Genomic DNA, 23,506 nt, shown 5'->3' on the forward strand with positions numbered 1-23,506 from the left:
TATATATATATATATATATATATATATATATATATATATATATATATATATATATATATATATATATATATATATATATATATATAAACTGTTAAACGGATCACCACTGTTTTGTTAACATCTTCGAGCTTTATGATTTTTGTTTGCTATCTAAGGTTTGTTGCAAGTCAATTCTAAACACAGTTACAAACAAAATACGTTGAGTGTCTTAATCTGCTTTTTCTTTTTCTTTTATTTTATTTGTCCTTCCTAATTGATTCTCTTATCGAGCTAATTGATATAAAACAATCATATTACTCACGGGTATCAGACTTACATCATTCAATTGTACCACCATTCACTATCAATTTCAATTACAGCTAACTTTACGAATTGAATTAAACAGAAAACATAAAGGAACCAGTAGTTACTCTGTTCGCATATGAAAATTTTGAAAAGCTCAAGGTTGTTTGTTATTTTAAAATCTATTATTGCAGTTTTGTTAGGCATATATTAAAGGATATTTCTGCAGAAATTCGTTTTTCAATTCATCGATTTGAGTTTCAATTTAGGAGTCAAAGTTTTGAAGTTAAAAGTCAACTTAATTGTTCATCATAAAATTTGATGTCAATCTGATGTTTTAGGTACAATTGAGGATACAGACAGTTTCCTGGAAGGTTTTGAAACATGTTTCGTGTTGTAAGTTTTGTCAAAAATTATCTTAATTTTGATAATGGAAATTGGGTTGTTGATGTTCTTCGTATTCATACAGCAGGTCTGTATGTAATTTTTTTTATTTCGTTTGTTTAAATCACACAAAATAATTATTTCAAATGGTTTACAATGAGGTCTCGAGACTGAAATAAATCTTAAATCTGTTATCTTGTTTTCTGGTCGATTGGTATTGAGAAGAAGAAAGGGAAACAGTGTAATACGGGTTTTAAATAAAAGAGTCGGGTAATAATACAGAAAAGGAAGCCAGCCCAGCTGGTTTGAGGCGTTGACGGTTATTCGAGAGGTCACTAGTTCGAGTCTGGTTCAGGACGTTTTCTTTTTAGAAGGCTTGGAAGGTAGTTTTTCAAACCAATATTATTATTAATATTATTGCTATTATTAATATGTATTATAGTTAATGTTATTATTATTAGTTATCATTTATTATTATTATTATGATTATTGTTATTATTAGTAGTATAATTAAAATTATTAACATTAATCTAGTCTAAATTATTATCATTATTATTATTATTAGCATAAACATTATTAATTTCATTATTATGAGTATTATTATTATTTTTGTATTACTATTGTTATTATTAATTATTATGGTTACGAACATATTAAAAACAACTATATTATGAGATTAGCAATAAAAGGTGTTAAGGAAAAACTTGGAAAACTAGTTATACATTATATGAATAACTATACAATTATGAATATGATTATGAAATTAAGTTATAGAAACTGTAGTTATAAGGTTTGAAGTTCAACTCGAAATTATTGATAAAACTTATTAGTATTAACAATGTTATTATTATTATTATCATTTTATGGTTAAAATGAAGTATTATTATAATTAAAAATTTCCAAAGTTATTATATTTTTAGTAAATCTATCATTTTTTTTAATCAAAATTAGTAAAGTTATTATCTTTATTATTATTAAAAATTAACACTACTATTATTATTATTATTATTATTACTATCATTAATATTATCATTCTTATCATTAATTAATTAATAATACATATCATTATATCTTTATTAATAAAATGGTTATAAATAAGTCATATGTAAAATATATAAACTAATATATAAACATATATTTTATCATACATGAATCTTGATATAAAGGTTTGTTATGATGAATGATAAATAATAGATATATAAGATATATAAATTAAACATAATAAATTTATCTAGATAATATATAATATATCAAGTGAACTACTAATATATATATAAACAGGTTCGATTACAATTAAGTATATTAATAAGTGCACAAATGTTATAGGTTCGTGAATCCGAGGCCAACTCCATGCTTGTTCAATGTCGTTATATGTATTTTTACTACAAAATACAGTATGTGAGTTTCATTTACCTTTTTACTCATTACATTTTTGGGCTGAGAATACATGCAAATGCTTTATTAACTATTTTACAATATTTATACGCTTGAGTTTCATTAATCCCTTTTTAAATGCTTTTGTAATATATATTTTTGGGACTGAGAATACATGCGCTGCTTTTATAAATGCTTTACGAAATAGACACAAGTAATCGAAACTACATTCTATGGTTGGATTATCTAATCGAATATGCCCTTTTTATTAAGTCTGGTAATCTAAGAATTAGGGAACAGAAACCCTAATTGACGCGAACTCTAAAGATAGATCTATCGGGCCCAACAAGCCTCATCCAAAGTACCGGATGCTTTAGTACTTCGAAATTTATATCATGTCCGAAGGAGGATCCCGGAATGATGGGGATATTCTTATATGCATATTGTGAATGTCGGTTACCAGGTGTTCAATTCATATGAATGATATTTTTGTCTCTATGCATGGGACGTATGTTTATGAGAAATTGAAATATGAAATCTTGTGGTCTATTAAAATTATGAAATGATTATTTATGTTAAACTAATGAACTCACCAACCTTTTGGTTGACACTTTAAAGCATGTTTATTCTCAGGTACTTAAGAAATCTTCCGCTTTGCATTTGCTCATGTTATAGATATTACTTGGAGTCATTCATGGCATATTTCAAAAGACGTTGCATTCGAGTCGTCGAGTTCATCAAGATTATTTTTAAGTCAAGTATAGTTGGATATATTATGAAATGGTATGCATGCCTGTCAACTTTCGATGTAATGAAAGATTGTCTTTTCAAAAACGAATGCAATGTTTGTAAAATGTATCATATAGAGGTCAAGTACCTCGCGATGAAATCAATTGTTGTGAACGTTTATAATCGATATGGACTTCGTCCGGATGGATTAGGACGGGTCTTCATAGAGACGCGCAGAAGGCGATCCCTTCCACTAACCGAATTCACCTCTTGATGAAGAACCTGAAGCACTTACCGGCGAACCTGTTTGAAACACCATTTTCTCTCTCATTTCCAGAGTATCTCGCCACGACTATATCACAACTCAGATTCTAAACCTTATTCATCCGCTCGTTCCGATCGACAATCATTCCGGAATAATATAAGAAGTCAATGAACTTCGCGCTCGAATAATCAATTTGGAGAATATGGGGCAAAATTTACCAGCTTCAGCAATATCACCGGCACCAACATTACCATCAATAACAACACCAGTACCATCAACAATCCATGCCTCAACATCATATTCTGTACCTCGAATATAATCATCGTTCTACGAATCGTTCTATATCAATTATCTTCGTTCGACATAGCGATTATGTAATCTCTAATGTTTTAGAGATTATGTAATCTAGTTTTGACAGTAAATCAAATGAGTCTAATATCATATTGACTCATTAAATCCATGATTACATCTGAAGAAAATATATATGTATATATGTTTTCATAAAAGTTGTAATTAAATGATGAAAATATTGTAACGGGTCGGTAATACCCTAGAAATATTTAGATTTCACATTAATAAGTTACACTGTACATTCTTTGAATCAGATTCAGCAGCCATTTACTATCCTACTTACATCCACAGATATACGTATCCGTTCACCGCAGAATAACCAATTTCATTCAATTTCATATTTGAATTTTGACCTATCAGAATCCAACAAGTGGCATAATGAAGAAAACATTGGACAAAATAAAATTTGTTAGAAACAAACGAATTAACTATGAGAAATTCTATTAAGAATCCATGCTAACTGTTCCTAGCTAACTGTTCCTAGCTAACTGTTAATTCCGTATCGCAATTTATTTATCGCAATTTATTTATCGCAATTTTAATTCTCGCAATTTTATTTATCGTCATTTAATTTCTGTTATTTATTTTACGCACTTTAAATATCGGGACACGTATACAAGGTTTTGACATATCATATCGACGCATCTATATATATTATTTGGAATAACCATAGACACTCTATATGCAGTAATGCTGGAGTTAGCTATACATGGTTGAGGTTGATTCTACAATAATATATATAGTTTGAGTTGTGATCGAGTCTGAGACATGTACACGGGTCACGATACGTATTAATTAATTCGAATATTATATATTAAATTATATATGAATTATTGGACTGTTAACTGTGGACTATCAACTGTGGACTAATGACATTGGACAATTAAAATGAATTAAAATATTGATTATAACATATGAAACTAAATAATTCTTCAAGTTTGCCACTTGATTTCATCATAAACCTCATTTGTATCTTGACGATTACAATCTGCGATTCAACCCTTTCATGATTCTTGAAAACACCTCAATCGGGAGGATGAATCAACCGCACTTCATCTACTGAAAGAGAGAATTATGCATACAATTATGCACCTTAAAATACTCGGAAACTGAGTAAACGTTTAACACAAAGCTGTGTTAATTCTTTTAGCGTTATTATTACCGAAAATAACTTTGCAATTCCTGTTCGAGATTGCCAGTTTTGTCACAGCTCCAACAAGTCAATTTCGATTTTTCGTTCGAAACAACCTTATTATAATCTTGATATATATGCGTGCTCTTTTGTTGTTACCGGAGAACCTTTTATATTCCACCACATTAGCAGTAAACTTATCAGCAACTTCATTGATCTATGACTTTCTGAAGAATCATTATATTCATTAAAACCCTATCATGTACTCATTCGCATATTGTAACAAGAATTGCCATACCAATTATCGAGAATCAGCAAATCTGTATTGTGAGTCTCACAACGTTTCCACATCAACAGCTATATGTATCCATATAACATTTATCTCTTAGAACTATGATCTTCCATTCTGAAATTCTGAAAAGCACCCAGTCTGCGAATTAATACTCTGAATTTTGAAAAGTTGAATGAAGCAACAAAAACTGTAAACGACCTCAACAGCCAAAAGTTGATGATAAAGAATTGTATGTTGGCAAAGCTCAGAAAAAGTTTGAAACTGAAAAAAAAACTGATTGAGCAAACTACGAAGGAATCTCTGAACAAATCACAAGGACTAAACTTGTATATTAAGAATCCTGATGATTCTGTTTCTGATGAAATCTTTAGCGAATACCTTGCTTCTGACTCCAAACTCTTGCGGACAAGTTTTCTTCACCATCCTTCGATATTAGAAATTCCAAGATATCATCGTATCTTTCATTATAAATATCCTCCATATTTCTGAAGATATTTTCATAACTATTCTTATCTGAAATCATTAATCTCTTCGTGATATCAGTGTTACATCATATAGAAACTGTAAGTTTCTATATTCTGTAAACTTTCGAACTTAAAATATGAATGTTATTGAAGTAATGTTGGGAACTGATGCATGAGTTAGTATAATATAATGACACTTGATCAACGTGATTATATTACAGTAAGTCATACTGAGTTTCTAAATGGAACACGATGATTCACAGACTATAACGTCATCATGTGTCATGTTACATAACTCTTTCATTCTGATTAACTTCTGAATATATCAAGAAAATATATTCTTGATATTTCAATTCGCAATGATTCTGGTAATTTGACAAATCAAATCGTGCTATGACGTTCTTTCTCGTTTAGAACATTAAGTTCATTCGAAACTCCATACTTACGAATTCTGGATCATTACTCGCTTTACTAGAGTTCGAGAAGAGAATAGAAAGGCAAAGAGCTTCAAAATATAAGAGAAAGTATAAAGCTCAATAACAACACCGAGGTTACAAACCGTGGATATTAATATGAATAGCAATATAAAGACACGGTATAATTAAGAATAGTATCACCCCAGAGTAATATTAGAAGTAAACAGATTTTTCTGGTGGAAGATTGAAAAGAAAGATGACAGAAATGATAATTAGAAAAATATCAAGGATTAGAACGGGATTAAGTATTTTTACAATCATTTGGATGTATGAACTAAGTAAGAAAGTATAGGAATTGTGAGAATAATAGAACATAAGAGCTTAATTTATAATGGAAATATCAGATAGATTAATCGAGGCAGATCACCATATTTAATTATAGAGATCTTAAGTTCCTTATTCGCCGAAGAATCAAATCTTTTAGATTTCGAAGAATTCCTTTAAATTCCTTGAATTCCGGAATTCAACCCTAACTCTGCCAAAAGTTAAGGAGAATCTTTATTTTTCCTATTTCAATCTTTTGTGATAGCTTCATTCGTACTCTTCGAATAATCGAATTTTTTTTTATCCACATTACTCAATAATGATAAAAATCTATTTATCAACTCATATTCGTCATGAAAACATTTTTATTGTTAGCCATGACCACCTCACTCAAATTTCGGGACGAAATTTCTTTATCGGGTAGGTAATGTGACGACCCGGGAATTTCCGACTAAATTTAAACTTAATCTTTAAATGATTTCGACACGATAAGGATAAGCAAAGTCTGTAATGTTTAGTCTCAAAAATTCTTGAACTGTTTACATAGATTCATTTGACCCTTGACTAATTCCGACGATTTACGAACAAATGTTTGTAAATAGATATGTATATATAAATGTATAAGAAATTACTATCCAATATAAGTTATTACATAATATAAATTATAAACGATAACATATCATATTAATATATTAAAAATTAATACCACAATAATATTATTCTTATTACTATAAGAAGTATTAGTGGTTATATATATATATATATATATATATATATATATATATATATATATATATATATATATATATATATATATATATATATATATATATATATATATATATATATATATATATATATATATATATATATATATATATATATATATGAAGTATGATGAATTTAAATTATTATAATATTATCATTATTATTAATAATATTATTGTTATAAAATTTATAGATATTATTATCAATGATAAAATTATTATTACCATTATATTACTATAAAGTGTTATTATTATTTATAATAATAAGAAGTATTATTATTATAGTATATTTAATAATTAATGAGACTAAATACAATACATATATGTGTACAGATATATATATAAATAGATATATTTAAATACAGTAATATATATAAATATATATAAATATATATAAATATATATATATATATAGAGAATTACAAGTTATAATATAATTGACATGTTATTATTATTACATTCGTTATTATTAATATAAATGTAAATATTAGTATCATTAGTATTATTAAAATTTATATTATGAAATTGTTGTATGTAAATTTGCTATATTATAATTACTATTAGTATTATTATAATCATTGTTATTAACTATATTATCATATTATTAATATTATATTTATCAATAATATCATTACTAGTATGAATACTAAAAATTATCATTTTTAATTATTATCATTATTACTTTTATCATTATTAATGTTAATATTAATGTTATTAGTTATTTTTATCATGAATAATAATAGTATTTCTATTATTGTTATTTTTATTATTTCAACATTATTATTAATATGGTATTTATATTTAATAGTTATTATTATTATTATTATATAAACAAAGTAATCGAATCAGTATCAATCACTTTCTGATTTTTTTTTCTTCGGCTCCTGTCACAATTTTTGTTCTTGTCGATTCATAATCACTAAAATACAACTTTGATCAATTTTTGATACAACATCAATCAATCTTTTACATTATATAATATCTGGTATTACTCGGAGATTAAAACAGAAGAAAAAAAATAAGGAAACAGATAAAGAAAAACCCGTCAGTCCTGTTCTTAAAACCAAAACACAAAAACTCCAATTCGAAGTCAATTTCAAAAAGTAATAACGCAGTCATGTTAGGAATCTTTTAAACAAACTATCTGCAAAATATCATGATCCAATTCATTATATCGAATGCGAATTCGAAGAGTCAAAGTTTGATTTCAAAAGTCAACCGATTCGTTTATAAAAAAATTCGAGTTCTCTGTTGTGTTTCAAGTTCAATTGATTATTGAGATAGTTTCTATAAAAGGTTCATAGCATATTTTGTGTTATAAGTTTTATCTAAATCGACCTACAAATCAAAATCATCAAAAAAAAAATTTTTTGTTTATCTTCGACGAGCAGAAGCAGTGGTCTTCCATTTATATTTTTTTTCCAAGCCAAGTACCCTCAATTAATTGTTATGTTTTGGATATTAAATCCTAAAATCGAATTGGCAAGTGTTGTTAAGATTACTATGATGATTTGGGTCGTTTAACCTGTGAAGAAGGAGGAGGAGAAAAGAAGTTAGAAAGAAAGATGGATTAAATATTACTGAGTTCCTTACTTAATCAGAAAAACAGAATAGCGTGACTGGTTTGATGTGTTTGTGAGTATTCAAGAGGTCGTGGGTTCGATCCCGGGCGAGGGCAGCTGTATTTTTTTTTGGGACTCCTTCATTGTGAGGTAGTCTCCTTATTATTAATTATTATTATTATTATTATTATTATTATTATTATTATTATTATTATTATTATTATTATTATTATTATTATTATTATTATTACTATTATTATTATTATTATTATTATTATTATCCTTATTATTATTGTGATTCTTATTATTATTGTTATTGTAAGTATTATAATTATTATTAGTATAGTAATTATTATTATTAGTATTAATATCACAATCATAATTATAAAGTATTACTAATGTTATTATTATTATCATTAAAGGTTATGAATATTATGATTATCATTAATAAAAGTATTTTATTAAGATTACCATCAATAATAAGATTGTTATAAATATTATTATCAAAATAAGTATTATTTTGAAGTAATAGGATTATTAATGTCATTTTTTTTAATACTAAAAACTAGCTTTTTAAAACAGATAAATATTTTATACATAAAATATACTTATTGTATATACTAAAATTATATTATAATTTCGCATAAATATATATATCAAACCTATTAATATTAGTTACATAAATACATACAAATAACAAAAACTATCGATTTTTAAATATAACATCTAAACAAGTACGTACATAAAAATAGATATATTAATATAACTATATGAAGATTAACCATTTTAAATATATATACATAAACTAAATATACAAATTAAAGATATAATAAATAAATTCGTTCAGATACGATTACATGTTTTGATATATATATATATATATATATATATATATATATATATATATATATATATATATATATATATATATATATATATATATATATACGAATGGTATAGGTTCGTGAATCCGAGGCCAACCCTGCATTGTTCAAAGTCGTCATATGTATTTTTACTACAAAATACAGTATTGTGAGTTTCATTACTCCCCTTTTAAATGCTTTTGCAATATATATTTTTGGGACTGAGAATACATGCGCTTTTATAAATGTTTTACGAAATAGACACAAGTAATCGAAACTACATTATATGGTTGAATGATCGAAGCCGAATATGCCCCTTTTGCTTGGTAACCTAAGAATTAGTAAACCGATCTACTAATTGACGCGAATCCTAAATATAGATCTATTGGGCCTAACGAACCCCATCCAAAGTACCGGATGCTTTAGTACTTCGAATTCGTTTTTATCATGTCCGAAGGATTTCCCGGAATGATAGGGGATATTCTTATATGCATCTTGTTAATGTCGGTTACCAGGTGTTTAATTCATATGAATGATTATTTTTGTCTCTATGCATGAGACGTATATTTATGAGAACTGAAAATGAAATCTTGTGGTCTATTAAAATTATGAAATAATTATTTATGATAAACTAATGAACTCACCAACCTTTTGGTTGACACTTGAAAGCATGATTATTCTCAGGTATGAAAGAAATCTTTCGCTGTGCATTTGCTCATTTTAGAGATATTACTTGGAGTCATTCATGACAGATTTCAAAAGACGTTACATTCGAGTCGTTGAGTTCATCAAGATTATTACTAAGTCATTTATAGTTTGGATTTATTATAAAATGGTATGCATGCCGTCAACTATCGATGTAAAGAAAGTTTGTCTTTTGAAAAACGAATGCAATGTTTGTAAAATATATCATATAGAGGTCAAGTAACTCGCGATGTAACCGAATGTAATGTATTCGTCCAGATGGATTAGGACGGGTCCTTTCATTAAAAACGATGTTAATGATTCCAAGCTTTACAAAATGGTTAAAGGTTTCATTATAATTAAGACAAGATTGTGCAGAGAAACCTTTGGGCCACAAGTCAACCTACGTAGTGATTAGGTCGACCCACGTATCAAACGTAAACGTATGGTAAAAAAACCAAGGACAACCAACGATATTAACACGTGGAGGATGGGAACAAGTTTCTATGTTGAGTTGGAGAGGAGGACAGCCATTTGAGTGTCCATGGTTGTCCCGTAACTAATATATATGATCAAGTGAGGAACATTTTTTTAAGGGGAAGAGAATGTAAATTTTTTTTTTCTTTTTTTTGAATTTTTTTTATCACAAGCATTAAGATAACGTAAAAATATGAACATTTAAAAAAGATACTTGGTGATAAATCTTATTATTTTGCCCATATAACGCTCGAAGAAATAACATTTATCACGATGAATATTATTTCTTCGAGTGTTTTCTAAGTATAAATAATAACATTTTTCACAAAGTGTCTTTTTTAAATGTTCATATAATCATAATGTTTGTGGAAAAAATTTTAAAAAAACAAAAATAATAAAAAAAAAATTATTTCCCCTGCATGTCACTTCCCCCTTGTACAGTTATACCTCATATATATATATAGAGAGAGAGAGAGAGTGTGTGAGTGAGAGATAAAGATATTAAATAAATTTTACTAAACATCGAAGAACATAAACAAACAAAATCAAAAACATTAAAAGTGAAAAAGGTAATTAACATTAACTTAATGTCTCTAAAATTTGATATAAATAAAAAAAATTAGGAAGAAAATTAAAAGAAATGAGGAAAGCTAGATTTTATATTAAAAAGTTAAAAAAAAATGTAATAATAGTGTAAAATAATGACATTATAATGACATCAACACGATGTGACCATAATACTATTTATGACCTCTCCTCTTTAATATATATGATTTCTCTCGAATATGAGATCGATGGGAATCACTTAATTTATTTGACACATTTTTAACTTGTGTGTTATACAAGTTAACAATGATGAGATGAACTTTTATATACTAGTATATTTATTAGTGTATAAATACATATGATGACATTTACATTATTGTGTCAAACACCAATGATATTTGATAATTGTTTTGAAATAATTTAATTATGGTATCGAAAGAATATTAATATGCTTAGTGATTAACAGATAATTTAACTCTATATGATTCAACATATATTTTTATTTCAGTTAGCGTTACTTAATTTTATACTTACCTAGTTTGTTTGATTTTAAATGATAACTAGCTAAAGTTATCAATGATGCGATGAACTTTTATATACTCGTATATTAGTGTAGAAATACATATGATGACATTTACATTGTTGTGTCAAACACTAATAAACACTAATGATATTTGATAATTATTGTTGAAATAATTTAATTATGGTATTAAAATAATATGTTTAGTGATTAACAGATAATTTTAACTCTAAATGATCCAACAGATACTTTTATTTCATTTAGTGTCACTTAATTTAGTTACCTAATTTGTTTGATTTTTGAATGACTAGGCCCACTTCGTTGGGCACAAAGTCAAATGAAAAAGACAAAGCACGGTCATATAAAATGATTTTTTTAGTCGGATAGGTAAATAAAAAATAGACAAAATTGTCCATTTTGTCCCTGTATTTTTCACTTTTTGCTTGTTTCATCCTTGTATTTTATTTTCTGCATTTTTCATCCTTAAAAACATTTGAAAGTCCCAATTTCATCCCCCACCCTAACGAAAGTTAATTGAGTCCGTTAAAACTATTTACAGGGACTATTCACGTAATCTTTAACTAATTAAATTACAAAAATCAATCCCTTAAATTTGGTACGACTAAATAACAACTTCTGTAAAACCTAATATCACCCATAAGCAAAAGCCAAACTTATCCTATAACAACACATTAGTGTATACATTATACACGGTCCATCCAAGATGAATTATTTAGATACTGAATTAATTTATACAGAATATTACCTCTTTAATTGCAGAAGAAAAATATCTAATAGTTGATGCAATAGGACTTAACCTGTGCTTGTAATCACCAAAACCACCATAATAAATTGTGTTTTTAAAAAAAAATTCAAAAAAGACATAAACCGTATTAAAAGAATTTATACACTAGCAATCTGGTTCTGATGCTAAAATGATAGTAAGAGCTTTTGTCTTACCGGATGATAAGCCTCTGGCACTGACTTTTTGTTTAATTATCCTCAACATCTTTTCTTCTTTAACGCCAAAAATCTACAATCACAATGATAAAAATCAGCATCTACAACAAATTCCAAATGTACGATAATATTCCGGACTTCAAATTAGTTACGTTAATCATAAAATGATCATCACAACAATACAGAGTCGGGCAATTTTACATCTATTTGATTGATAGGTGTAATAGAATTAATCTGTATAGTGAAATTGTGAAAACCTAACTGTGAACATATAAACAACGTTGATAAAACAAGAATTATGCGATAAGTTTTACTATCGGTTAATTTCGGTGAAGAAATCCGAAAGGGACAGTTACCTGATGTTATCTGATACACCAGCGATGCGTGATCGGCGAGCCAAAGATTACGTGGAGTATATCAAGATCAACAATAAGAAGTTTTAAAAATATTACGTGGATAGTCCTTGTGAATAGCTTTAACGGACTCAATTAACTTTGGTTAGGGTGAGGGATGAAATTGGGACTTTAAAATGCTTTTAAGGATGAAAAATGCAGAAAATAAAATACAGGGATGAAACAGGCAAAAAGTAAAAAATACAGGGATGATATGGGTAATTTTGTCTAAAAAATAAATAAATATAAACACTAATGATATTTGATAATTGTTGTTGAAATAATTTAATTATGGTACTAAAATAATATTAAAATGCTTAGTGATTAATAGATAATTTTAACTCTAAATGATACAATAGATATTTTTATTTCAGTTAGTGTCACTTAATTTTAGTTACCTAATGTGTTTGATTTTTGAATGACTAGGCCCATTTCGTTGGGCACAAAGTCAAATGGAAAAGACAAAGCACAGTCATATAAAATGATTTTTTTAATCGGATATGTAAATAAAAAATAAATAAATATGAGTTTATAAGTGAAAAGCAGATGGCAATTGTTAGTTAATATTATTGTTTTCAAGACAACAATGATGATGATGAAATGGGTGTTGCAATTCAAAAAACCTTCAATGATACTCAAGAAGACGGGGTTTGTAAGTCGTCTTATGTGAGATCGGGTTCGGGACGCACGTTAGAAAAAGGGGGTTCTTTTTACCAGTTTAAGAAAGGCGGTTTGAATCCCCTATCGGCGGGAACTTCCATCGATGACAGGTTCGGAAATGGGTCGACCTTTTCGTTCAAGGCAAGTGCGGGCAATGACGTCGACAACAACAACGGTGGTAGTTAGTAGAGGCCTTTGTCGTTAGCTTGGTTGGCTTTATGTTTTTTTTTTCCAATTCTTGTGTTGTAGGCGGTGTTATTCGTTAGTTCTCGACGAGACTCGGGTTTAGCTAGCGTTTGCTCGGGTTTTGTTGTTTGGGTTGTTTTCTGTTTCTATTTGTATCTTGTTTTCTTTCTCTCTTCCCGAAATAGAGAATTATTATAAAGTTTTCGTTTTTTTGGCAAAAAAAAAAAAAAAAAAAGTATGGTAATATTATTAAATAAAATATATATTTTCATTAAATGCACATCTTCGGTTTAGATATGCATCCAATTTGATTAATATTTTATATACTGATGTGATCTTATTTAATTATATAATGGTAGTGATTTCTCTAAATCTTTTGGAAAGATTATTTTGTAAAATCTTTCAAAAGAATAAAATTAATTAAATAATTAAAATATTAAAATTTAATAAATTTATGTAAAATTTTAGTGAATCATGTGAGACCAATTCCAACCATGACGCCTTTTCTCTCCTGCACACGCCGTCACATCAGCATTTTCTCTCTATTTCCTTATCATTTTATTTCCATTACATACCACTCTCAAATCATACTTCATCCCCATCACATAACTCACCAAAATTAAATAAATAAATTATGGTTACAAATAAATATTGCACAAAGATGAAGGCAAGCATTCTCTCGTGCTCGATTATGTTTTGCCAAAAAAAATTGCAGGGCGAAATTGGAGGACAAGCTTGAGGGCAAGGTGAGGGCACACCAATGCTAACAATGTCCTCGAGAGCGGGACTGAGTACGGGCTCAGGGCCAAGCCCGTTGAGAGTGCTCTGAAGTGGTATGTGATGGGGGAATTACCATGTATCGAATTTCTAATTCTTTTTGAGGAATTATAAAGACGCAACATAAGATTTTTTATTATTTCTCAAAATATAAATGTGAAGTATGCTAACTCGGCATTACTAATACTATTTTAGTTATATAAAGGGTTATGTGTTAAATTCGATAGTGATTTACGGATGATCGGTGATGCACGTCTGTTCAACTTTAGTGTCACAACTGTTTTGCTTCTGGTGGCGGCGGTGGGTACCAAGTGGAGTTGGAGCTTCACTCGAACACGTTTCTGCGAAGTCAGAGTGTCCTAACCTTCTACTTGTCCGGAGTATTTCACACTGTTATAGCAAAGTCTCCGGTCCAATGAACTCGGTTGCCAATTTTTTTTCGACGTATTGATGTAGGTTTATGAAAGGAAGTTTTGATTTTGGGTTGGAATTAAGATTAAAGAGAGGATAGTTTGAAGTTGGAGGACACCCCTTTGGCCCTTTTGTAACTTGGTGAAAATCCCTTAACTCAATCCTTCGTATTGAATTAAGTCACAAGTAAACACCATAGTTGATGACCGAATAAAATTTCTAGAACATTAAGCCCATTAAGTCATTTGAAACAAGCCCTTAGTCATGCAGAAAACCAAATGAATGAAGTATGGCTGGTCTTATTGTATGTGACGTAAGCCAATTTTATCTGTTGTTTCTGCTACTTTTCTAGTGAACAATGCCAAAAACAAATTGGTGAGTAGTTTAATATACAGAAAATACACATGGGTGTGTACCAAAAGGAAAACAAAATGTAAAGAAAATCAACATAGCAAAAAAAGCACAACTCGAACTAAAAAATGCAGTGGCAACAAGAAGCACCTAATAGACCGGGAAGAATGTTTTTAATCTCGATGCAACTCTTGTAGCACCCAACGATCCTCGTGCAGACTTTCGCCAGAAAACTATATACAGTAAAGTTGAAAACTTTCTGCATCTGTAATCAACCAACATCGAAAAGGCCTAAGAAAACAGCAGCCTCTATAACATATGTGTAAGCGTTCATATACAAAAATATAACTTCTTGAATCTAGAGTATAGACTTGCTGGAAGTTTTAACCTTGAAGGTGAAACCTGGACAAGACAAGAATTACAGCCGTAAATACTAAAAGAACGTATAATAAATCATTCAAAACTTTTGAGTTTTCAAACAAAGATTCTTCTACTAAAGGTGGTAATTTTTACCCATTTACAAATGAACAGATTATTTAGGTTGTATTTTATCTCTAAGGAACAGATGAACAGATTGGACAACCAAGTGTTATGGGACAATGTGTCCATGCCAAAAAGTACCCTTTATGACATGTTATTTAACCCAAATGACCCCCCCCCCCCCCCCCCCCCCACCCACAAAAAAAAAAAAAAAAAAAAAAAAAAAAATTTGCATCCTCTAAACTCTGTTTTAATATCTGTTAGTAATTACTTACCAGATCATTTTGAAGCTGAGGGAAGAATATCCAATGCAACCTCCTTGAGGGTTGGCATCTCATCCTGTTGATGCACACAAACATATCTACTTCCCAATCTTCTAAGCACCTTCCATGGACCTGGGTAACACCTAATTGGATTGTACAATTTAGAAAGGTTGGAATTAAATAATAATGCATCAAGAACCATAGAATAACATTTGGTAGCTAGACGTTAACAAATCGTTGTTATTAGTAAAAATAAAGGAAAAAACACGACATAATGTAACAACAATCTATGGATTGTATGCGCGGATGAAAGAGCACAAATTAACAATGTAACAAGTAGTTTTTCCAAAGTCACTAATTCATGTAAAGGTAATAACTTTTTATGATATTCACAAGAACGATGGTTCGTTTGCAACAGCGGACTGGATATGTTGGTTAACGAAGCTGATCGGCAATTTAATGGATTGAATGTTTTACAAGAAGTAGGGTAAGATTATTGACAAATTATTGCTGTGACTAAATGGTAAAGAGCAATAGCTACAAACCTGAAAAGAGTTCCACCGTTGCGGCCTTTGAAATTATGGATGTAATATACAGTTTCCATTTTGGGAAAAAGTGTCTTTGAAAGGGCAGCAAGTTTTGGATAGAAAAATGATGGATAATCTATATTTTTATATCAAGGAGGATCAGATGTTCACCGAATTCAGTGTCTCAAAAGTTTGGTGGCAATTTTGACCCATATACATCTGAATGGATTGGATCGATTACGGTTTGGATCAAATAACTTAACTGCAACGGAAACTGGTAAAATGGGTTGAAAGTTGACCAAATCTATATTTAATTCATTTATCCTATTAAATCTTTATTTTTAGATAACTTTTTGAATCATAACAACTAATGCATTGGTTTTTCATAGAAAGTTATTACTTTTATAGGTCGCTCAGCCGTGCCCATTTTGACCCTTCAAACAGCCAATCAGACCCACCCATTTTGACCCTTTAAAGTGAATCACGGAAGGATACATCCAGATCTAATACGATCAAGTTCCCCATTGAATATAATCATCTGCCTAGCAGTGGCTGCCACTGCTTCCCTATAAAGCTCATCCACAACAAGCATTTCTGTTTTGCAAAATTAAAAATACTTCATCAAACACGTAACGAGTTAAGTTTAAACTATAAAATAAAAGCTAGAAAATACCGTCGACATTGAAATACGGATAGCCAACTATAAATAGTTCATCATCTTCCTTAACACGATCAACCATTTTAACCGCTTCAACAAAACCAAAATCTTGAAAGAATGATGGCTTTGTTAAGTAATCCAGCTTAAAAGAAGCACCTCCAAATACTGATTTTCTTGCAAATTGAACTTCATTAGCTTCTGGGAAAAACTGCAAGTATCGATGCATCAGTTATAAATATATCATAAAATAACATGAAATTTATACAAAATTACGGTGATTCGTTTTAATCCTACTATTCTGGTTCGTGTAGCCTTTTCTGGTATTATAAGGATGTCACAAAATTCACGCATCAATTGCATACTTCCAGTCATTTCAATTCCACCTTCACCGTCACCTAACATGCATAGAAGCCAACTATAACGAGCATGTTGCAGATTCGGTAAATGTGAAAACTTATAAAATTGAAGAAATAAAGTGGATTATATTTTGAGGAAATGTATTTGTTTACAAAAATGATAAGAAAAAACCTGGCACGGAATCCAGCCCAGCAGTTGGAAACTCAATCTCCTGCGGTTGAAAGTTGTGGAGTACAAACTCTAAAGGAATTATATGCATTATGTAGTTTTGCATCTTGCATTTATAAAACATAAAACGTAAAAAAGTAACTCACCATCAACTGAATTCCATCCTTTAAAGCACTTTGAGTTGCTGCTTTTGCCTGTTACTCACAGTTAGAGAATTAGCAAACTAATCTATAAAAAGGGTAAACACAAATAAAGAAAACAGAAAACAATTCAGATCTTTTCATCAATATTATAAATTTGTATTTTTCTGAAAGGCTAATACTCGCACACCCTCACCACATATCAAGAGTATATACACGTTTGTCCATCCTAGGACTTGAACCCACGACCTTGCGGTTGAAAGGGCACCACGATACCGCTAGGCCAATGGCATGTTGGTCATTCATCAACATTATGCATTTTACTTTGAGAAATCAAACAATTATGTATCCAAGTTATAATAATTTTATGCCGATAAGAATTGAATACGATATCTCTATACAGTTCACAAATCTCAAAAGTTTACAAAAGCTGGCTACTTTATGTGTCTAGTAAGTTACAGCATAAGTCATGGTATATAGTATTAGTAATCCCATAGTCAAAAATATAAAATTTCACCATCAGAGTTAGCAAGCTCCATTGGAGCTTCTTCCAATGACCGTACTTCAATATGTCATTGTTGGGCATATTCAAAGACGGAGCATTTGCAATTTTTTGTTGTACATTACCCATTAAAAGTTGTACATTGTATTAATTAATTAATTTTGATGGGTCCATTTTATAGTAAAGGTGTATGTCATGAATGCGTGTGATGGGTGTGATGGGTTAAGTGATATGAACAAGTTGTTGAGTTGGCGCTGGCAGCAACATGGTTGTATGACTGGTGTCATGGATAAGAGTGGTTAAATAAACTATATATAAATAACAAAAAAAAGTATACAGTAAAATAAATAAAACACTCTTGTTAAAACAATAAAACCTAACCTGATCAAGAAGTTCATAATAATCACCGGGAAACGGAACATCAAATTGAACGGAAGAAGTTCCGGCATCACCGGAAGAAAGTGACTTAACAGAAAACTTAACATTTTTCTGTCCAATTTTATTATAATTATAATTCACCACTACTCTTCTTGTACCTCCAAATTTAATAATAGTATTCAGCTTTACCTGCAAATTACAGTAGCATTCTAGAGTTTAGTTATGATTAATAGTAAGATTAAGATGATATAAATAAAATACAAATTGCAAATTATTGCAAATTACCACCTGCTGTTGTTGATGTTGTAAAACAGAGGGAGCAATTGGTAAAGTGGATAACGGCATTTTGAAACCAAGTGAAATCAGATCAGATGGTGTGGCAGAGAGAGAAAGGCTATTAACCCTTGCTGAACCGGGTTCGATCTTAAACCGGATAATAATCACGTGCTGTTTACTTGCGAGTTGTGATTCAGCTTCCAACATTCGGAGACTTGTTTGGGTTTGTGAGTTGTGGTCCTGGTTAGGGCTCAGCAAAAAAAATCATACTCGTATTAATCAAATCGTAATTGAGTTAACTGTTAAAATCGAACTGAATTAATAAAACCGATCATATAATAGCGAATGTGATTAGCATTTTTAGATTAACCGAAATTTACGATTAGATTTTAAAAATAAGGAATAACCGCATCAATTTAACCGTATTGCACCATAATGTATTTTTTACATAATAAAATTATATTTGAATTCAAAAATTTTGTTATTAAATAAGTAAATCATCAAAATTATGGGTATAACCCGAATTGTATATATATCATAATTTCATAAATTCTTCACATCAATCGTTAACAATATTCTAAAAATGAGCTCTAACATATCTTTCTCTTTACATAGAATCCACTGTCGCATGTCGGTGCACGATCCTTGTTAAATCTACAATTTTATTTTCCTTTGATGTTCATGTCATGATGACGTATTATATGTGGAAGCTATAAATATCTTATTTTTATTCACCTTTAACGGTATATATGTGTATTTAAGTGAAGATGTGAACATTTAAAAATGAAGGATGTTAAGTTAGTGTTGTCATATGATTCCTTATTTTTTAGTTTATTTATGATTTTTTTATATCACTTTATAGTGTAAAAACTAGAGTGATCTACATTCTCCTATATTGAAACACTTTCTCCGCTCTACCACAAATGTATCATGTTGATTTGTCAAAATCTTTTTTGACAACTTTGATTCTAAATATTTTTATTTGTGTTATATAAAATTTGATAAAAATAGTATAAATGAAAACACATTTAAAAGTTAATTAATTTATATTATTTTAATCAAATATTATATAATACAAACGCACGTAGTATTAATTTGCAATTTATTAGTCACGAAACAATTGAAAAATATTTATTCTACCACAAACAGTTAACCGAATTAACCTTTTTACATCATACATTAACTAAATTAACCGATTTAATCAATTCGTTATTAACCGAATGAACGGTTAAAGATATAGATTAACTAAAGTTTTGGTTATCGTGGCGGTTTGCGTCCTTAATTGTAATTGTAATTTCATTATGATATCACCCCTTACTAATATTTGTGTTTGTGTCAATTAGATTGGGGTACCTCTTAGAATTCGAATTCAAAGGATAAAGCACATGCAATTGCTGCTTCTACTTTGTGCATATTGTGCCAGTTTTGGAACAAATAACGTGCGTCTTTAATCTTACATAGAAATGTGAAATTCTTTACTCTGTATTATATTATTGTATTTTTTCTTCAAATTGACTTAAATATAGAGTTAAAATATTATATTAGTTGAAATTCTTACTTTAAAACTCTTTGTAAGTCTCTTGTAACTTCTTTCTATATGGATTTTGTTTTTAGTGAATTTGTCGCTGAAATTATTATTTCGTTGATTTAAAAAATTCAATAAGATCATATTTTGACAATCAGACTGTTGTTATATGATCTTGTATATTAGTTTGATTCCTGCATTCGTTGTTGTTGTATGTCTGTATATATTGGTCAAGCTGTTGCTACATGGTCTTGTATATTTCATTGTATATGTTCACTTGTATATCAATAAAAATAGCTTGCTTGCTTTGTAGGAAAAAAAAAACATATTTTCGTAGTCTAGTCGAGTAAGCATAAAAAAAACGATGACTAACTTTTTGAAATCGTCAAAACTTTATTAAAAGTATATACATGCATATACTCGTATATGCTATGATATATTTTTTACAAGTTACAAGTTCAAATTACTTTCGTTATCATAATCATAGTTTTATTTAGTTATTTATTTTTTTATGAAAGCATGTAAAGAATATATCTATCTATTTATCTATCTATCTATTTTATAGTTTCTATTAAAATCCTATAATGATGATGTCATTATTAGGCTAATTCATTTGTTAAAAAAAGTAAAAAGAAAAAGAAAAAAAATCTAGGTCACTTAGATGATGTCATTAATCTTAAATATTTTATTATTAAAAAATTATATTTATAGTAACTAATTATTTAATAACTTAAATAATGATATCATTATTATTTTATATATTAATTACTTAATTAAAACTTATAAAAAAACAACATAAAAACAAATAATATTTTTAACACATAATCTCTCTATTGAAGTGTTTTTGGTCGAAATATTAAGGTTATGTTTTTATTCTAATTCATCTTTAATTCTTTACAAAATAAATATATGTAATATATTATACGGAGTGTATATATATTAGATATAATTAAATAAACTCCAGGGATTTTTTTTGGCGTGTGAGGCTTAAAAGATGAGCAAAAACAAAAAGTCAAGTTTTCGTATTTTTTTCGTTCGATAAAGATAAGATATATGAAGTATTTGTTTTTGTACAAAAAAAAAAAAAAAGGGTACTGTAGTAAGCTTTACTTCGATTTTCAAAGTTACAAACAATATTGGATATTGTTTTCGGTTTATATACGGACTAGCATCCGATTGGTGTTGTAGTTTATTTATTCTGACCAAGTTAAGTACATCAATATGTTTGTAAAAACGACGACAAGTTTTTTAGTTGGAATCCGTGGTTCTACGGGTCATTAAACTAAATGACTTTAACATTTACATTTACTTAATACCTAAAATATATCATTGAACTGTTTTGTTTAAAAAAACCCGTAATACCACGGGTCATTTTACTAGTTGATTTATTATACCACGAAGATGTACATCCAAATGGGCTTCAATGGTTTGCAGGCCCATCGAAATATGGAAACAAACACGAGTAAATAGAACGATACTGGAGAGTGCAAAATACTCACCATGTTCACAATTAATATATGTTGTTTTGAGTATTTTGCACTCTGCAGTGTCATTTGACCCTATTAAACAAGGGCAATATCATGATTTTTTGTGTGTGTGTGTATTTGTATACGTCGGCTCCCTTTTTTTCTCTAGTGAAGCGGACCGAGTCCACTTGTTACTAGTTGAAACCTCAAACGCCCCACATTTATAGTCTTATAGACCAACTTTGTCAATGTCAATGTCAATGTCAATATTTTACATGTAGCATGTCCAAGTTTTTATTAATTGGGAGGTATTTTTTTAGTGGTCCTTCGTTTATTTAGACTGCATTTTCTTTGCCTTCTGTTATTTTTATAAGTGGTCCTCTATTTATTTGTCATATCTAGTGGTCCTTTGTTTATTTAGACTTCATTATTACCATGTATATACGCATACAATAAATATGATATACTTTATTTTATCATTATTCATATTTGTTTTGTCTCATCTCAAAAAGCAAAATAACAAGAGAAAGTACTGTTAGAAACTTAAAAAATGATTTTACAGTAAGCTACTATAACAAGTACAAAAAAAAAAAAAAAAAAAAAAAAGTGAAAACGTTTTTCACTGGTATGAATTATGATACATAATATTCATATGAGACTTGAATATATAACATGTTTGATTAGTTCGTTCATCAGTTAAATGAAGTCTGTATTTACGAGTAAAATTTTCTTTTAAGTTTAAAACTAGAATTAGAAATAAGTAAAACATATCAACCATCTATATGTCATGGCTGGTGATATTTTATTCTAATTTACTTGGGTATTAAATTGAAGAATTGGCACCTTGCGAGTCGTAACTACGAAGGTTCACTACGTATGACTCAGGTTAACTCGCAAAGCGAGTTATCATCTTGTAATTAGTTAATTCGCATAGCGAGTTGAGTCATTCAGGCTCAAAAGAGAAAGAAAAAAAACTTTGATATAATATAATAAGTATTTAATGCATGATAGATTAGTCTACAAATATTAGTACCCAAATTCTTTGTTAACATCGAGTTTAAAACATATAACACTAACTTCGAGGCAGTGGCGTTTTCAGAACACTTTGTCACTGATAGCACAAAAAAAAATTTCGTAATCAACTTTTATAAATCCAAGCATTTTTATATATAACATGTACACACAAAAAAAAAATTTGTTTTAAAAAAAAAACTTTTGTAGGTATTTAAGTTCTATGTATTTTCTTATTTGTTTTTTTAATAAGGTTTAGTTTAAACTAGCATGGGATGGGATATAAAATGTTAGAAAATTTTATTAGAACAAAATACTAAAGTTAAATTAGAATGGTTAGATAAGTTAAATTGCATTCAAATTTCAAGGGCTAAAACGTGTCTTTTTGTTTTTTTTTGAAAAGCATAAGATTTCCATTAATAGAAAGATGAAAATAGAATACATCATGCTGCATGTGAGGGCATGCAGATAAAAGGAGAAGAACTCCTATTCAACATCCTAAAATCGTAACTACATTGCATACTAACAGGAAAATACAATACCCCCTAAAACTGAACGAAATTGGACTGTACGACAAGCTTAAGGC

General features: G+C 29.0%; 1 protein-coding gene across 3 annotated transcripts; it reads right to left on the reverse strand.

The window, feature by feature from the left end:
- Nucleotides 1-15,182: 15,182 nt before the first annotated feature.
- Nucleotides 15,183-19,085, reverse strand: LOC139861172 (protein LPA3). 3 transcript variants are annotated; one of them, XM_071849479.1, is made up of 10 exons: nt 18,931-19,085; nt 18,646-18,831; nt 17,769-17,816; nt 17,607-17,694; nt 17,392-17,492; nt 17,113-17,305; nt 16,935-17,033; nt 16,458-16,575; nt 15,925-16,055; nt 15,183-15,434 (listed from the first exon to the last, which is right to left on the reverse strand). In XM_071849479.1, the coding sequence occupies exons 1-9, from the start codon at nt 18,985-18,987 to the stop codon at nt 15,929-15,931; spliced, it is 1,017 nt and encodes a 338-aa protein (XP_071705580.1). In that variant the 5' UTR covers nt 18,988-19,085; the 3' UTR covers nt 15,183-15,434; nt 15,925-15,928. The 3 variants fall into 3 exon arrangements, with proteins under 3 accessions (XP_071705580.1, XP_071705589.1, XP_071705572.1); XM_071849488.1 differs by having other exon boundaries at nt 15,183-15,571; nt 17,626-17,665; nt 18,931-19,084; XM_071849471.1 differs by having other exon boundaries at nt 15,183-15,571; nt 18,931-19,084.
- Between the last annotated feature and the right edge of the window lie 4,421 nt (nt 19,086-23,506).

The sequence above is a fragment of the Rutidosis leptorrhynchoides genome, chromosome 1, assembly GCF_046630445.1.
Source record: "Rutidosis leptorrhynchoides isolate AG116_Rl617_1_P2 chromosome 1, CSIRO_AGI_Rlap_v1, whole genome shotgun sequence".
Taxonomy (NCBI): Eukaryota; Viridiplantae; Streptophyta; class Magnoliopsida; order Asterales; family Asteraceae; genus Rutidosis; species Rutidosis leptorrhynchoides.

What these genes read in the sequence shown, in the direction of transcription:
- LOC139861172 (XM_071849479.1), bottom strand. Translation starts at nt 18,987, where the DNA reads ATGCCGTTATCCACTTTACCAATTGCTCCCTCTGTTTTACAACATCAA. An exon ending in ATTATGAACTTCTTGATCAG is followed by an intron (nt 17,817 to 18,645) that starts GTTAGGTTTTAT and finishes TGTGAGTAACAG; the next exon opens with GCAAAAGCAGCAACTCAAAG. An exon ending in AGGCTACACGAACCAGAATA is followed by an intron (nt 17,306 to 17,391) that starts GTAGGATTAAAA and finishes CGATACTTGCAG; the next exon opens with TTTTTCCCAGAAGCTAATGA.